The 17,500-nt window shown below is 47.1% G+C and overlaps 1 protein-coding gene across 1 annotated transcript in view; it reads right to left on the bottom strand.

Annotated features, from left to right (window-relative positions):
- Positions 1–17,500, bottom strand: part of shank1 (SH3 and multiple ankyrin repeat domains 1) — a 132,661-nt gene that overhangs the window by 8,361 nt on the left and 106,800 nt on the right. Inside the window, exons 19-27 of the mRNA XM_063189331.1 lie at positions 17,144–17,152; positions 16,465–16,491; positions 15,845–15,901; positions 13,962–14,080; positions 5,943–6,063; positions 2,527–3,117; positions 956–2,424; positions 477–862; positions 1–371 (exon numbers count right to left, since the gene is read on the bottom strand). The exon at positions 1–371 is cut by the window's left edge and continues 1,159 nt beyond it. Coding sequence (XP_063045401.1) covers positions 1–371; positions 477–862; positions 956–2,424; positions 2,527–3,117; positions 5,943–6,063; positions 13,962–14,080; positions 15,845–15,901; positions 16,465–16,491; positions 17,144–17,152 — 3,150 coding nt within the window. The remainder of the gene's footprint in view (positions 372–476; positions 863–955; positions 2,425–2,526; positions 3,118–5,942; positions 6,064–13,961; positions 14,081–15,844; positions 15,902–16,464; positions 16,492–17,143; positions 17,153–17,500) is intronic.

Consider the following 17,500-nt stretch of genomic DNA (forward strand, 5'->3'; position numbering starts at 1 on the left):
GCTGTGGCTGCTGCGTCGTGGTGTAGGACCGGTGGTGCTGTTGGTGGTGCTGCTGTTGGTGGTAGCCGGCAGACGAGGTGGGTGGGGGCGGCGGGGAGACGCTAGGGGGCGGGGGCAGGCCAGACGGCTGCAGCCCGGCCGAAGGGTGGCCTTGGTGGTGGTGGTGGTGGTGGTGGGACGGCGAGTGCGGGGAGTTGGGCGACGGGGCCGACTGGGTCAGGTTGGCCACCTCGCTGTCGTAGGACGTCAGGCTGGAGGTGGTGGAGTCTCCGGCCTGGGGGGACGGGAGCGGGGTGTGGTGGGGGTGGGTGGTCAGGGACGGGGGCGGCGGAGGAGGGGGCGGGGGAGGGGGCGGAGGGGCCAGGGGGACACTGTACTGCTGCTGCTGCTGTTGCTGCGAGTGTTGCTGCTGCTGCTGATGCTGCAGCTGCTGCTGTTGAATTGAATGATGGTGCTGAAGCTGCTGCTGCTGTTGCTGCTGCTGCCTAGACACCATACTATTGGCCACGAGACTAGCGTAGGCGCTCATGCCGCTCGCCGCGCCGCCGGTGCCGCCCCGGTCGAAGCTGTTGGCAAACTCCAGCGGCGGCGGCAGCGGGTCGGCGAACACAAACTCGTCGTCTGCGTCCACGGACGGCGCCGGCGGCGGCAGGACCATGAGCGCCGTGGACCCTCCACCACCAGCAGCAGCGGCGGTACCCTGTTGGCCCCCTCCGCCAGCTCCCCCTCCCGCTCCCGCTCCGCCTCCGCCTGCCTGGCCCGCGGTTGCTGGCGGGGAGGGAGGGGTGAGGGACAAGATGTAGGAGCCGGCCTCGCTCTCCATGCGCAGGAAGGAGGGCCTCCGGGGCTGCTGGGAGGCCAGCTGTTGTTGTTGCATTTGTTGTAGTTGTTGTTGTTGTAGTTGTTGTTGTTGTTGTTGCTGTTGCTGCTGCAGCTGGGACGGTGGCGTCTGCGCGCGCTGCGCCCTCTCCATGTCCCTCTCGCGGGACCGCTCCCTCTGCCTCTGCTCCCGGTAACTGGGCTGGTACGGCTGCTGCGGCGGCTGCTGCGCCTGCGCCTGGTAGTGATGCGTGGTGGTGTGCACCGTCTTGTCTTCCGAGAAGCGAACCCTGAGCCCTTCCCGAGGAGCCGTACTCCCTCCTCCTCCTCCACCTCCACCTCCAGCGGTCTCCCTCTCCCTCTCCGCTCCCCCTGCCCCGTCCTCGCCCCAGCGCAGGATCCGGGGCGAGGGCGGGCGCGTGGAGGTGGTGGTGGCCGCCAGCGAGGACGAGGTCACCAGGTACGAGGAGGTGCCCAGGGAGTGCGAGGGCACCGACGACGAGGGCACCGGGTGCGGGGCGGTGCCCGCGGCCACCATGGAGGAGTAGGCCGCCCCGACGTTGGACAGCTGGCGCGAGAAGAGGTGGCCCGAGTCCACCATGCCGCCGGTGGTGCGTTCGCGCCGCAGCATGCGCGTGTCGTCCTTCAGGGCGCGCTCCCGGGCCGCCAGCGCCAGGCCCAGAGGGGACGACGGGTCCAGGACCTTGCCCGTCAGCGGGTGGATGAAGGTGGTGGTGTGCTGTGCTGCTTGTTGTTGCTGTTGTTGTTGCTGTTGCTGTTGTTGTTGGAGCTGTTGGAGTTGCTGCTGTGTCCGAAGGTTGGCGGCGCCGTAGAAGTCTGCCGGCACCGACTTGGGCTGGTAGTCTCCCAGCTGTGTGGGCAGCGCCGATGTGGAGTACTCGGGCAGCCCGAAGGCCGGCGGCATGCTGCGGGCGTGCTGGATGAAGGTGTCGCCCGAGAACATGCCCTCATCGATGGACTTGGAGGGCCGCAGCCGAGGGCCGGGCTGGTCCAGCTGCTGCTGCTGCTGGCCGCCCCTTCCTCCTCCTACTCCCATGCCTCCTCCCATTCCTCCTCCGGGGGCGGCTGGTCCGGCGAGGTCCTCCTCGGCCGAGAGGAAGAAGGACGCGCTTTTCCTGCGTGCCTCGTGGAAGCGCTCGCGATCCCGGCGCGCGGCGCCGACGATGGCCGCTCCGAACTGGCTGGTGAAGTCCAGGCTGTCGTGGGCCCGGATGGAGGGCAGGGAGGGCGGCAGGGCCGGGGGCATGGACGGGGGCGGGGGCGCGGGCATGGAGGGGGGCGCGGGCGGAGTGACGGGGGCTGGCGGCGGCGGGCCGGACGGGGGCTGGGTGCCGTCTGCGTCCACGGCGGAGGGCGGGGGCGGCTCGGCCTCCACGCTGCTGCCCTGGCTGCTGCGGCCGCTGCTGCTGGTGGAGGGCGCCTTGACTATGATGGTGGGGATCGAGATGGTGGTCTTCTCCACCGAGCCCCCACCTTTGGCCGCCAGAGCAGCGAGCTGTCCGGCGCGCATGTCCTCCACCTTGGACTGCTTGACCAGAGGGCCCCGTCCCCGCCGGGCACCGCCCTTTAGCACACCGCCATCTCCTCCACCTCCGCCTCCGCCACCACCTCCACCTCCACCTGCCCTCACGCCCCCACCTCCTGCCCCTCCTACCCCGGCCATAGCACCCCCTCTCTGCTCCCCACCCGCCACCCGCGCAGTCTGGCTCTGGACGCTCTGCATCTGCTGCTGCTGCTGCTGGGGCATGACGGTGGCGATGCTCGTGGGTGGAACGGCGTTGCTGTAGCCTCTCCTCAGGCCTGCCGCTTTGGCAGCGGCCGACGCACCACCGCCAGGGCCCATGCCGGCGCCCATGCCCCCCCCGGCCCCCGGCGGCATCCCGGACACCTCCCCCGGGTAGCCGAGCACCTTGCGGGAGGCGGTCCGGGTGGGGGCCTGGTGGTGTGCGTAGGCGGCTGGGTGGTCGGGCTGCGGGCCACCACCTCCACCTCCACCTCCACCACCCCTCTCCCTGGAGCCGTGGCCGAAGGGCACCGACTGCTGGTAGAGCTGGTAGTGGGCGGAGGTGGCGGTGGACTGGGATACGGACACGGCCGATGAGGCCTGCTGGGAGGTCTTGCCCCTCCAGCCTAGCCCGGGGGGCGCCGAGGAGAAGGGGGGGTCGGGCATGGCCGTGGTCGGGGGCGGGGGGATGTCGTCTGAGCCGGGGACGGACAGGCTGCGGGCGAACTTCATGGCCGGAGGGTGGAGATATGACTTCTCCTCCTCGGGCACCCCTAAAATGAAAGGGGGAAGAGATGGGAGAGGAGGATGATGAAGAGAAGGAGGAATAAAATACAAAGCAGAGGTCGCAGATACAAGAATGAGCAGAGCAGAGCAGAGAGGAGAGCAAGACAGAGCAGAAGAGAAGCAAGGAGCATGAAGTGACGTAATCAAAATAGGGACTTTAATTTAAAAAAGGAAGGTCAGAGGAAAGGGGGAGACGTTTGCAGCAGTAAAAATATTCAAGTCATCGGAGTGGGGGAATCAGTGAGAGATGGCACAATAGTGAAAAAAATACAAAAAAGAGGAGAAAATGCAGGGACAATGAGGAAAAAGTCAGGGAGAAAGAGAGAGAGAAAGTGAAAGAGAAAGGTAGGATAAGAGAGGGGAGACCGGCCGCTTGTGTCGAGAAATGACACATCGAAGAATTTAACAAATATGGATTCCCCAGAGGAGGGACATAGTTGGATATGGATGAAGAGGGATGACGTTAGCCTGATTATCATCGACTTTCAAATCTCTTTGAGACTTGGTCTGACCAAGAGCATAACAGTTAACATTTCCCAAACGGCATGGTTGACCCGGGTTTGCTACTGGTTGACTGGTGTATGACAAAAAAGTAAGTGGGGTTCCCGTTTTTTTTCGGGAGACCAGAAATTATATTTCCATTGCTCTTGGCCTGATTAGAAGCAACGCAGAAGGTGTTGCATCACTAGGATGTGGCCTGTCTAGGGTGACATCAAGGCCAGACTTTGGCCAGCAGGTCAAAAAAGGTTGTCGATGAATGACAGACAGAGAGATAGATAGAGAGAGAGAGAAAGAGAGAGAGAGAGAGAGCAGGGGCGGGGGCGGAGAGAGAGAGAATGAGCCCATGAACAGGTGCGGTCGAAAGGCACCAGCTTGGATGTCATGCGGGTGGTTTGAGGTGGTTTTGAAATGATTGACATAAAAACACACGCCATCAGGGTACAAGTGAGAGTGTCCATCGAGAAGGTAGTCTGTCTGCCTGGTCACGTTCAGTGCTGTCATGTGAATGATCACTCACAAGTATCTTTGTCTTTGTCAATACTGAGGAACTTCCATTAAAATGCCAGACGCAGTACTTGTGAAAAGCCTTTTTAATACTTCAAAAGCAAAGCCTTTCATACTTACTGTATATGACCGAGAATGAGTGGCAAATGAAATGGTGCTCTACTATGCAGATTAGATACGGAGGCATACGCATATGCACTTATATGAGGGTAGTTATTATGTTTATATGAGGGTGGGTATATGTTTATATGGGGGTAGATATAGGTTTATATGAGGATAGGTATATTATATGGGGGCTAGTATTTAGATGCTTATGGGCTGAGTACATGAAACAAATGGACCACAGCACAAACCGGATGGCACAGTCATTAACGTGCGCATGTGCACAAAAACTCATACGGCATATTCAATGCAGATTTCACTTTGCCAAAACTAGACACACTAGTGAAATGAGCAAAATCTCACAGTCTGCTTAACTCTAAAGTATCTGTGTTGGTATAACACAAATAAGGACAAATTATGCCCACACAGAGCCAGCCCGTCTATCCAGGGCTGGACTGGCCATCTGGCATAGCGGCCATTTCCCAGTGGGCCCTGCACCCTCGTGGGCCACCATTTTCAGAAATGTAAAAAAATATATATATATATGAAATTCTGAAAAAAGGGGCCCACGAGGGTGTGGGGCCAACTGGTGAGTCAGTTCTGCGCTGGAAATCATGAGGGGACCCTTTAATACAAAAGTTCCCGGGCCCTATTTCTCCCCCAGTCCAGCGTTGCGTCTATCTCAACTCTTCAAGGCTGATGTGGCTAGTCTATCTAATGCTAATGACCGTTTACTTAAGACTCTTTGCATAGTCATAGCAATATTGTTAAAGGATAACTTCTGCCAATTTCAATATGCTGTTGTATTGCTCACGCTAACCTTGACTTGTCAGTACCCAGTGATGCTGCATTTGAGCTGAGCTATTCTGAGCTATTCTAATGGGGTCAGATTTTGTTTACATTCAAAACTTTCTTAACATAGGCCTATTCCAAATATTATCCCAAAAGGTGTCGCTGTTTGTTAGTGGTCTGCTGATGTTGCATAACCTTTTGAATGTTATTGGGAATAAATCAAGACGTTTTTTTTAAATGTAAACATACACCTGCCCCCATTACAATGACCAGGATCTCGGAAAAGGCTGAAGAAAAAAAAAAATCTAAGGTACTGACAAGACCAGGGTAGTGTGAGCATTACAACTGCATGTCAAAATTGGCAGAGGTTACCTTTTAACTCTAAAGCACCTGTGTTGGTATATATGGCTAGAGGTAGGACAAGTTATGCCCCGTCTATCTCAAATCTTCAAGGCTGAAGTGGCTAGTCTATCACAGGCTATCTATCACAGCTCTGCGCTCGTTGGTTGCCAAATGCTGTGCCACACCGCAAGACAAGAGGTATTGGTGGTCCCAGGTTAACCCCTTACTGCAGATCCTCTGTTATGACCTAATTATCACCAAAATGCTAATGACCAAGTCTTAACCGGTTACTTAAGAGTGTTTGCATAGTCATAGCAATATTGTTAAAATGTAGTTGAGTGTTTTCAGTAAAGAGTGAATAGGCCCGTCTGCAGTAAGAGGCTACCGCAGAGATAGAGGTCTAGGGGACTACTGTACTGGAGACTGCGCAGAGTGACAGAAAAGGGGTTAAGGGTGGCAGAGCTGAGCAGAGGGAAGGACAGGGTGTGGGTGGCGGTGGTGGTGGTGCTGGTGGGGTTGAGGTTACGAACAGACAGGCAGACAGACAAAATTGGAGGTCGGACAGTCTCACCGATGGACTTCTGTCGCAGCATACCGTGCGGAGGGCCGTGGCCGGAGGCGAACTGGCCCCGGTCATAACCGAGCCCCGCCCCAGACGACATCATCCCCATCCCCGACTGGTCGTAATTGGGCTGCGGAGGAGAGCAAGAGAGAGAGAATAAAAAAACAGGACGGGAATACAGTGATGGAGACCTAGCACAGTGTTTCTCAACAGGTGTGCCGCGGAACGTGGCTGATAAATAAATTATGTAATATAATACATATTTGTCTAAATTGATAAGTTAATGCTAGTCAGTGGAATCTTTCATCTGCCATTTACGCACAATAAAGTAAATTTAGGTCACCCCAGTAAGCTGCATCTTCGAACGTAGGTTGTGTGACATCTCCAAATGTGTTACTTTTCCAAGCTTTTGTGGTATCAGATGCGATGCCATGTTACAGCCTGTTGCTTAAGGGTGCCTTGAAAATGTTCAGTAATTGAATGGGTGCCTCGCCTAAAAAAAGGTTGGGAAACACTGACCTAGCAGACAGAGAGGAAAGAAGATCATAAAATGGAATACAGTAACCGCACGAATACATCGGCTGCCACCTGAGCGAGGCGAGCGACGGAAGTAATTGACAATGTATTGGGTCGCGCGACAAAAGCAATTCGGGCGATTCACGCGAAGAGAGCGACAGTTTGTACGGTGCGGCGACAGCCGCCACAGCCAATGAATGTTGGAATGCTTGCATTCTGCTTTTAACGGACATACTCTAGTCTAGTCGCTTCAATCGCACGTATCGCTCTTGCTGCACAGAAGTGATTCTCTGTCGCTTGAATCTCGTCACTGCTGGTCTATTCGCCCGGTAATACTGCAGACAGACGAAAGTTGTCCATTGGAGTTGATTGTACATAGGGCCCACAATTTGCTGCTACGCCCCTGCCGACAAGTGCAGTACATCAGTAGGTAACACTTAATAATAATGGAGGCATAAAAGGCATTATAAAGACATATAGCAAATAGCTAAATAATGATGATAAAGAAAATATTTTTAAATGTTAAATTATCTACAAAGTGTTATTAATGCTTTGTAAAATATCTAATAATATTTTTTGATAATAATAATAATAACTAGATTGCATTTCCTCACAGAAAATGCTGGAGTATGCTTGCCCATCTTGCATTCGTTGCCCTTCATGCATGCCTTGCCCTTCATGCATGCGTTGCCCTTCAAGCATATGCTGCTCTTCATTTATACACAGCATACAGTTAACCATCTAGATATGAGATCACTTCCTGTTTGGCGGCTGCTATATTGACCAAAACACCTTTTCACCAACTGTAGCGCCCCCCAGTGGCCGGTTTGCACCAAAGTTGGTAGGTACTCTCTGGGTGTACTGGAGATCAGGTGTAAGAAATTTTGTTAAGATCCGTCAAGGCGTGGCTGAGATATGAGCTAACTTCCTGTTTGTCTTTGTTGTCAATTTTGATTGGCTGCTGTGCGCCTATGCTTTCAGCTATTGCTCTGTAAATTTCAGCATAGGTGCAGAATAGTCCAATGGTGGTCTGATAAAAAGTTTAGAACGAGCAGACAAACATTGTGGGCGGAGCATTACATTTATTGATTTTTGAATATGTCAAAATAACGGGAAATTCATGATGGTAAATATGACATCATAGTATGCGTTGGATTCGGCTTGACCCAAGGATTCCAGCAATATCAAGCTTTTGATGATCTGAGGTCAATACGGGCCTATATGGGCAGAAACACATTTTTGCTTATTGTAGTGCCCCCTAGTGGCGGCTTTGCACAAAAATTGTTAAGTTACCTCTGGAGACAGTGCTGATTACGTGTATAAAATTGTGTTCTGATACAAGTAGCCGTTGCTGAGATATGAGCTAACTTCCTGTTTGGCGACTCCAATTTGATCTAAAAGGCATTTTTGCTAATTGTGGTGCCCCCCAGTGTCCAATTTGCATGAAAATCGGTAAGTAGTCTCTGGCTATAGTGAAGATATTGTTTATACATTTTCGTTGTGATACGATTAGGCGTTGCCGAGATATGAGCTCACTTCCTGTTTGGCGTCTTCGCCGCCAAATTCGATTGGCTCCTGTTCAAAGACGGTTCAATCAATCGGTCCGAAACTATCAGGGTAGGTGTATCTCAGTCTGAAGATGCCGTGTGTAAAGTTTCGGGATGGTCCGCCAAAAATTGTGGGCAGGGCGCCATTTTTATTATTATTTACAAAATTCAAAATGGCGGGAAAACTTTCCAGGCGGAAAATGACGTCATAGGGTGCGTTGGATTCGTCTTGGTCCAAGGATTCCAGGGATGCCAAGTTTTTGAAAATTGGACCTACGGTTCAAAAGTTACCGTTTTCCTGTTGGTGGCGCTAGAGAGTTCGAGTTATCCATAAACTGAGTACAAGCACACATCCTCGGACCGAACCGAACAATTTGGCATCGGAACGGACTCTCTATCTCGAAGATTTCTTGCCATTATGATGGGTGGTAGAATAAAAAAATATAATAAGAACTAGATTGCATTTCCTCGCAGAAAATGCTGGAGTATGCTTGCCCGTCTTGCATTCGCTGCCCTTCATGCATGCCTTGCCTTTCATGCATGAATTGCCCTCCATGCATATGCTGCCCTTCATGCATATGCTGCCCTTCATGCATACACAGCATACAGTTAACCATCTATACATCAGCTAACTTCCTGTTTGGTATGTATCATATTGGCAAAAGCACATTTTCACTAGCGTTAGCGCCCCCTAGTGACCGTATTGCACTGAATTTTGTATGTACCCTCTGGGTGTACTGGAGATCATGTGTGAGAAATTTCGTTAAGATCTGTCAAGGCGTTGCTGAGATATGAGCTAACTTCCTGTTTGGATGGTGCGTTTGTCTTTGTTGTCAAATTTGATTGGCTGCTGTGCGCCGATGCTTTCAGCTATTGCTCTGTAAATTTCAGCAAAGGTTCAGGATAGTCCAATGGTGGTCTGATGCAAATTGTAGGACGAGCAGACAAAAATTGTGGGCGGAGCTTCATTTTTATTGATTTTTGAATATGTGAAAATGGCGGGAAATCCATGATTGTAAATATGACATCATAGTATGCGTTGGATTCGGCTTGACACAAGGATTGCAGCAATACCAAGCGTTTGATGAATTGAGGTCAATACGGACCAATATGGACAAAACCACATTTTTGCTTATTGTAGCGCCCCCTAGTGGTGCATTTGCACGAAAATTGTTACGTGTCCTGTGGTGATAGTTTTGATTATGTGTATAAAATTGGGTTCTGATACAAATATCCGTTGCTGAGATATTAGCTCACTTCCTGTTTGGCGACTTCGCCGCCAAATTTGATTGCCTCCTGTTTGGAGCCGGTTTAATCAATCGTTCCAGGACTTTCGGGGTAGATGTATCTCAGTCCGAAGATGCCCTCACGAAAATTTCGTGACGATGGGACTAAAATTGTGGGCGTGGCATCATTTTTATTGATTTTTACAAAATTCAAAATGGCGGAAAAACTTTCCAGGCGGAAAATGACGTCATGGAGTGCATTGGATTCGGCTTGGCCCAAGGATTCCAGAGATACCAAGTTTGTGAAATTCTGACCAACGGTTCAAAAGTTACAGCATGTAATGTACTTGCAACTTTGACCTGCTGGTGGCGCTAGAGAGTTCGAGTTATCCATAAACTGAGTACAAGCACACATCGTTGCACCGAACCGAACAGTTTGGCACTGGAACGGACTCTCTATTTCGAAGATTTCTTGCCATTATGATGGGTGGTAGAATAAAAAAATATAAGAATAATAATAAGAAGGAAGAATAAGAACTAGATTGCATTTCCTCACAGAAAATGCTGGAGTATGCTTGCCCGTCTTGCATTCGTTGCCCTTCATGCATGCCTTGCCTTTCATGCATGAATTGCCCTCCATGCATATGCTGCCCTTCATGCATATGCTGCCCTTCATGCATACACAGCATACAGTTAACCATCTATACATGAGCTAACTTCCTGTTTGGTATATTTTCACTAACGTTAGCGCCCCACAGTGACCATATTGCACTGAATTTGGTAGGTACCCTCTGGGTGTACTGGAGATCATGCGTGAGAAATTTCGTTAAGATCTGTCAAGGCGTTGCTGAGATATGAGCTAACTTCCTGTTTGGACGGTGCGTTTGTCTTTGTTGTCAATTTTGATTGGCTGCTGTGCGCCGATGCTTTCAGCTATTGCTCTGTAAATTTCAGCATAGGTGCAGAATAGTCCAATGGTGGTCTGATAAAAATTGTAGGACGAGCAGACAAAAATTGTGGGCGGAGTTTAATTTTCATTGATTTTTGAAAATGTCGAAATGGCGGGAAATCCATAATGGTAAATATGACATCATATGGTGTCTTGGATTCATCTTGACCCAAGGATTCCAGCAATTACAAGCATTTGATGATTGGAGGTCATTACAGGCTAATATGGGCAAAAACACATTTTTGTTTATTGTAGCGCCCCCTTGTGGCGCATTTGCAAGAAAATCGTTAGGTTTCCTCTGGTGATAGTTCTGATTATGTGTATAAAATTGGGTTCTGATACAAGTAGCCGTTGCTGAGATATTAGCTCACTTCCTGTTTTGCGTCTCCGCCGCAAAATTTGATTGGCTCCTGTTTGGAGCCGGTTTAATCAATCGTTCCAGGACTTTTCGGCGTAGATGTATCTCAGTCCGAAGTTGCCCTCACAAAAATTTAGTGACGATGGGCCTAGAATTGTGGGCGTGGCATCATTTTTATTGATTTTTTCAAAATTCAAAATGGCGGAAAAACTTTCCAGGCGGAAAATGACGTCATAGGGTGCATTGGATTCGGCTTGGCCCAAGGATTCCAGGGATACCAAGTTTTTGAAATTCCGACCAACGGTTCAAAAGTTACAGCATGTAATGTACTTGCAACTTTGACCTGCTGGTGGCGCTAGAGAGTTCGAGTTATCCAAAAACTGAGTACAAGCACACATCGTTGCACCGAACCGAACAATTTGGCATCGGAACGGACTCTCTATTTCGAAGATTTCTTGCCATTATGATGGGTGGTAGAATAAAAAAATATAATAATAATAATAACTAGATTGCATTTCCTCACAGAAAATGCTGGAGTATGCTTGCCCGCCTTGCATTCGTTGCCCTTCATGCATGCCTTGCCTTTCATGCTTTCGTTGCCCTTCATGCATATGCTGCCCTTCATGCATATGCTGCCCTTCATGCATACACAACATACAGTTAACCATCTATGAGCTAACTTCCTGTTTGTACCATATTGGCAAAAACACATTTTCACTAACATTAGCGCCCCCCAGCGACCATATTGCACTGAATTCGGTATGTACCCTCTGGGTGTACTGGAGATCATGTGTGAGAAATTTCGTTAAGATCTGTCAAGGCGTTGCTGAGATATGAGCTAACTTCCTGTTTGGACGGTGCGTTTGTCTTTGTTGTCAATTTTGATTGGCTGCTGTGTGCCGATGCTTTCAGCTATTGCTCTGTAAATTTCAGCATAGGTGCATAATAGTCCAATTGTGGTCTGATACAAATTGTAGGTCGAACAGACAAAAATTGTGGGCGGAACTTCATTTTTATTGATTTTTGAATATGTCAAAATGGCGGGAAATTCATGATTGTAAATATGACGTCATAGTGTGCGTTGGATTCGGCTTGACCCAAGGATTCCAACGATACCAAGCGTTTGATGAATTGAGGTCAATATGGACAAATATGGCCAAAAACTCAATTTTGCATATTGTAGCGCCCCCTAGTGGCGCATTTGCACGAAAATCGTTACGTGTCCTCTGGGGATAGTGTTGATTATGTGTATGAAATTGGGTTCTGATACAAGTAGCCATTGCCGAGATATGAGCTCACTTCCTGTTTGGCGTCTCCGCCGCCAACTTTGATTGGCTGCAGTTTGAAGCCGGTTTAATCAATCGTTCCAGGACTTTTAGGGTAGATGTATCTCAGTCCGAAGATGCCCTCACACATTTTTGACGATGGGATTAAAATTGTGGGCAGGGCGTCATTTTTATTGATTTTTTTTTACAAAATTCAAAATGGTGGAAAAACTTTCCAGGCGGAAAATGACGTCACAGGGTGCATTGGATTCGGCTTGGCCCAAGGATTCCAGGGATACCAAGTTTTTGAAAATTGGACCTACGGTTCAAAAGTTACAGTATGACATGTACTTGCAACTTTGACCTGCTGGTGGCGCTACAGTGTTCGAGTTATCCAAAAACTGAGTACAAGCACACATCCTCGGACCGAACCGAACAGTTTGGCATTAGAACGGACTCTCTATTTCGAAGATTTCTTGCCATTATGATGGGTGGTAGAATAAAAAAATATAATAATAATAATAATAAGAAGAATAAACGGTGGAATAACAATAGTATGCTTGCCGCATGGCAAGCATACTAATAATAAGAATAAACGGTACAATAACAATAGTATGCTTGCCGCATGGCAAGCATACTAATAAACGGTACAATAACAATAGTATGCTTGCCGCATGGCAAGCATACTAATAAGAATAAACGGTACAATAACAATAGTATGCTTGCCGCATGGCAAGCATACTAATAAGAATAAACGGTACAATAACAATAGTATGCTTGCCGCATGGCAAGCATACTAATAATAATAATAATAATAATAATAATCGTATTTGTATAGCACAGTATCATACAAGGCATGCAACTCAAAGTGCTTAACAAATGGGAAAAAAGCATTGTTAGAGATGGATTTAAAAGGAGAGGTAGAGAGGAGAGGCAGAAATAGCAGGAAGGCAGAGGAAGAAGAGATTGTAGAGTCATAAGGTCAACGTAGGTTAGGACCAGGATTAGAGGTGTAAGGTCCATAGTGGCTGGGTCTAGCATAAGTCATAGATAGTCACACTGAAGTATCTACAAGTACGTTGTTCAAAATGTTACTAACCTTTAAAGTATTCTTTATACATTTACATTTTTTTATATGGTTGATGAATAAAAATATTGACATAACATTTCCCACTCATTCACAAACATTTGTGCATGTTTTGTTCATCATAAGTTAATTGTTTACTAAATCATTATAATTCTTTTTATGCACCCCTTATTATAAAGTGCTGCAGTACATCAATACTATTCAGAGTAAGTATTCGTCATTCAGACTGCTGAAATGTTACCAATATGTGCATTGCTGCTCCCTTGTGGTGAGGAGTTGCCCATGCAGTTGATTCAAACGATACCAAAAGTGCATGAATAATATGCATTCAAATAAGGCAAGTGAATCATTGGGAGCAACACAGTTCATGTTAGTCACTGGAAGCATCAACACACACTCAGGCACATTATGTATTTTAAAGGGACACTGTGTGAGATTTTTAGTTGTTTATTTCCAGAATTCATGCTGCCCATTCACTAATGTTACCTTTTCATGAATACTTACCACCACCATCAAATTCTAAGTATTCATTATGACTGGAAAAATTGCACTTTTCATACATGAAAAGGGGGATCTTCTCCATGGTCCGCCATTTTGAATTTCCCAAAATAGCCATTTTTAGCTGCAAAAATGACTCTACTTGGATCATACTAGGAAATATTTGTTTATTACTGAGTAAACTTTCATGTAAAGATCAAATTTGGCAATAGACAGCCCAGTTTCAATGAGCAGCATAGTTGCAGTACCTTTTTTGACCATTTCCTGCACAGTGTATCTTTAAAGGAGTAAGACATCCACATAGACAGAGCCATGCACATACTGTATCCATTATGCGCATACACGCACGCACACACACACACTGAGTGCACGCAGACATGATCATGCGCACACTCACACATAAACACTCTTGCACGCACGTATACACGCATACACACAGAGGTGAGCACACACGCATGCTCACACTTAAACACTCTTGCACATATGCATGCACACACACAAACACGCGCACACACACCACACAATGATATTCATACACTACTACACATACAATATTGAATACCATAATAATATCATGCACACCTCATTGCCATAGAAGCTGCGTCCGCGTTCCCGTTTGGAGCCCTGAGCCCGAACCCCCGGCCCCCCCTCATTGGTGCTGATTGTCTGTTGAGCTGCCGCCAAAATCTCGTCCAGTTTATCTGCCAAAACACACAAGCACAGTGAGTCAAAGTGACCTTGTGGAGCACGCCCAGCTCCAGGAAGCAGGGCTGGACTGGCCATCTGGCATACAGGGCATTTCCCGGTGGGCCCTGCACCCTCATGGGCCCCTATTTTCAGAAATGTAAATATATATATATATATATTTGTATATACATTTTTTACATTTCTGAAAATATGGGCCCACGAGTGTGCGGGGCCCACCGGTTAGTCAGCTCTGCGCAGCTTTAAGCCAAAAATGCCCGGGCCCTATATCTCTAATTATGAGGGGGCCCTTTAAGCCAAAAGTGCTCGGGCCCTCTTTCTCCCCCAGTCCAGCCCTGCACCCAGCTCAGGAGAACCTACTGCACTGCTACATACACAGAATGATTTTGCTGAACGCACGATTACTAGCAAACACAAGATTACAACTAAAGACAAGATTAGACCCTAGATACATCACTAGCAAATGGTTTGTAAAGACAGCACTGTTGACTACATCAATATTTACTTTACATACTGTGCTCTGTATACATACTGTGTAAAGTCATAAGGTCAACGTAGGTTAGGACCAGGATTAGAGGTGTAAGGTCCATAGTGGCTGGGTCTAGCATAAGTCATAGATAGTCACACTGAAGTATCTACAAGTACGTTGTTCAAAATTATGAGGGGGCCCTTTAAGCCAAAAGTGCTCGGGCCCTCTTTCTCCCCCAGTCCAGCCCTGCACCCAGCTCAGGAGAACCTACTGCACTGCTACATACACAGAATGATTTTGCTGAACGCACGATTACTAGCAAACACAAGATTACAACTAAAGACAAGATTAGACCCTAGATACATCACTAGCAAATGGTTTGTAAAGACAGCACTGTTGACTACATCAATATTTACTTTACATACTGTGCTCTGTATACATACTGTGTAAAGTATACTGTTTACTTAACTGTATCAACTGTAGCACATAGCATTTCAATAGACATAAAGGAAAACAAGATCTGCATACAGTGTACAGTTGCAGCACTGGCAGCATTGACTATATACGATACATAAAAGGAGCTTAGAAAACTTTGAGTACATGAAGTGATAAAATGAAGGGGAAGGGGAAGTTAAAACTCTAGGGGCATCAACTTGTGAGGTTGATGAAGTGTGTGATCAGATGTATGGAGAACATATTCAAAATATACAGTGTTCTAACAATAGACTGATGCTATGCTATGACCACTGTGTGAAGTAAATGTGATTACTAAATATGAACGACTGTTTCTGAAATTGGAGACCATCCTTTATATTACAAAAAAAAAAACATTCTTATTAGTAAGCTTTGCAATTAAGTTATATTTTTCTCTGCAACATATATCTCTAGAAAAGGTGGACCTGTAAACCTACGCCCTCCATCTACAGCTTAGTTTGGCAGAAATTCATCCAGAATTCAAGAACTGCAGAGTTCATAATAATAATAATAATAATAATAATAATAATATTATTATTAATAATAATAATAATACATCTGTTTTTCATGGCGCTTTTCATGGTACTCAAATGCCTCTTTTCCACTGCCGGTTTTCTGATAGGCCTACAGCTCGACAAAGCACGACTCGGGCACCATTTTTTGCTTTTCGAATAGGCACGATACAGCTCAATCGTAAAGCAAAAAGTGTCAGCTGAGTCGTGCTGTGTCGAGCTGTAGTCCTACCAGAAAATCGGCAGTGGAAAAGAGGCAAAAGATGCTTTGTGGGTCATAGACACAGACACTGGCACACACTTACTCAAAGCCATCTGATAGACTGTCCTCTTCTTCTCTGTGGCTTGGGAGGATTCGAACTCTGGACAAGCAGCGGAGGAAAAACAAATGAACATGATGCTATACCGTTAAAAAAAAACATATTGCCTAATGCCTACTGCAGTCTGAACTGCTAATAAGACAAACAGATGTGTTCTTCCTTCAAAACATAAATGAAACCAAAATAACAAAACTACCATTATGTTAAAAGGGACATTTTGGATTCAAAGTCATGTTCTTTTGTCATTGAATGAATGTTTGACATTACTGTCGTTCATATACATACATTTGATATCCATACACATACAGCATCTCCACTATCTAACAAAACAATCACACATGCATGCATGCGCCAAACACACCAAGGTGTGGTGCCACAGGATAAATGGTCGTCTTTAACCAATGGCACATGGCTAGCAGCTACGTTGATGAGCACATTGATCACAAGTGATGATTTCAGCAACTGTGTAAGCTGTGTGTATGTATCTATGAGAGAGAGAGAGAGAGAGAGAGAGAGAGAGAGAGAGAGAGAGAGAGAGAGAGAGAGAGAGAGAGAGATTGTGTGTGGCTTAGTGTAAGCTCTGAGCTATAGGTTATAACGTGTACCTGATTTTTTTTTCCATGGCGTAGCAGCTATATGGATAGGAGAAGAGAATGCACAGAGCTTAAAGGCCTGCACATACTATTATAACTATACTTATACTTATATAATAATAAATACTTATAAAAATAATATACTTATAAAATAAACCCTACTTATATTTATGATTCTACACTGTAAAACATTGCAGTCAGTTAAATGTAAAAAAAAAAAAAGTTGCCCTGCTGCCTTAAGTAAATTAACTCAACTTGAGAGAGCCTTGAATTGAGATAAGTCTCGAGTTAAGTTTACTCATAAACTTAAGTCAGCAGGGGAACTACGTATTTTTACGTTTCACTGGCTTGAAATGTTTTACAGTGTACTTTAACATCTTTTGATATATCACAGTTACTCTATGCAATCATCACAGACCAGGGCATGTGCAAAATTCTGGAAACAAATTGAGATCGACTCTTAGAATTTCAGTCCAATTCTAAGCCGAGTTCTTCAACAGAATTCAGAATTTTACAGAATTCAGAACTGGGGAAGGAGGAAATGGGGAGCGGACCTTTTAAAGTGGACATTTTGCACAGCCTTACACACCACTATGGAACTGGAAGACATACACTGTACTGCACACACACATACACAACACATACTGTACACGTACACATGTACACACATGCACAGAGAGAGAGAACTTACCTCTGTCCACTGTTTGACATCAGAAGGGCGAGACAAAGAGAGGGAGAAGGGTTTTGCCAGGTCAGCAAGTGTTAGTGGTTAATACACAAGTGTAGCACATGTGGAGTGGGACAACACACTACAGGGGAGGGGGTTGGTTTGAAGCGCCACCAGTGAGGGAGTAGTGTGTTGGGGAGAAAATATTTATACAGTGTGTGTGTGTGTGTGTGTGTGTGTGTGTGTGTGTGTGTGTGTGTGTGTGTGTGTGTGTGTGTGTGTGTGTGTGTGTGTGTGTGTGTGTGTGTGTGTGTGTGTGTGTGTGTGTGTGTGTGTACGCTTGGTGCCCATGCTCATATGCTGGCGTGACTAAGTGCTCCA

The sequence above is a fragment of the Engraulis encrasicolus genome, chromosome 2, assembly GCF_034702125.1.
Source record: "Engraulis encrasicolus isolate BLACKSEA-1 chromosome 2, IST_EnEncr_1.0, whole genome shotgun sequence".
NCBI lineage: Eukaryota > Metazoa > Chordata > Actinopteri > Clupeiformes > Engraulidae > Engraulis > Engraulis encrasicolus.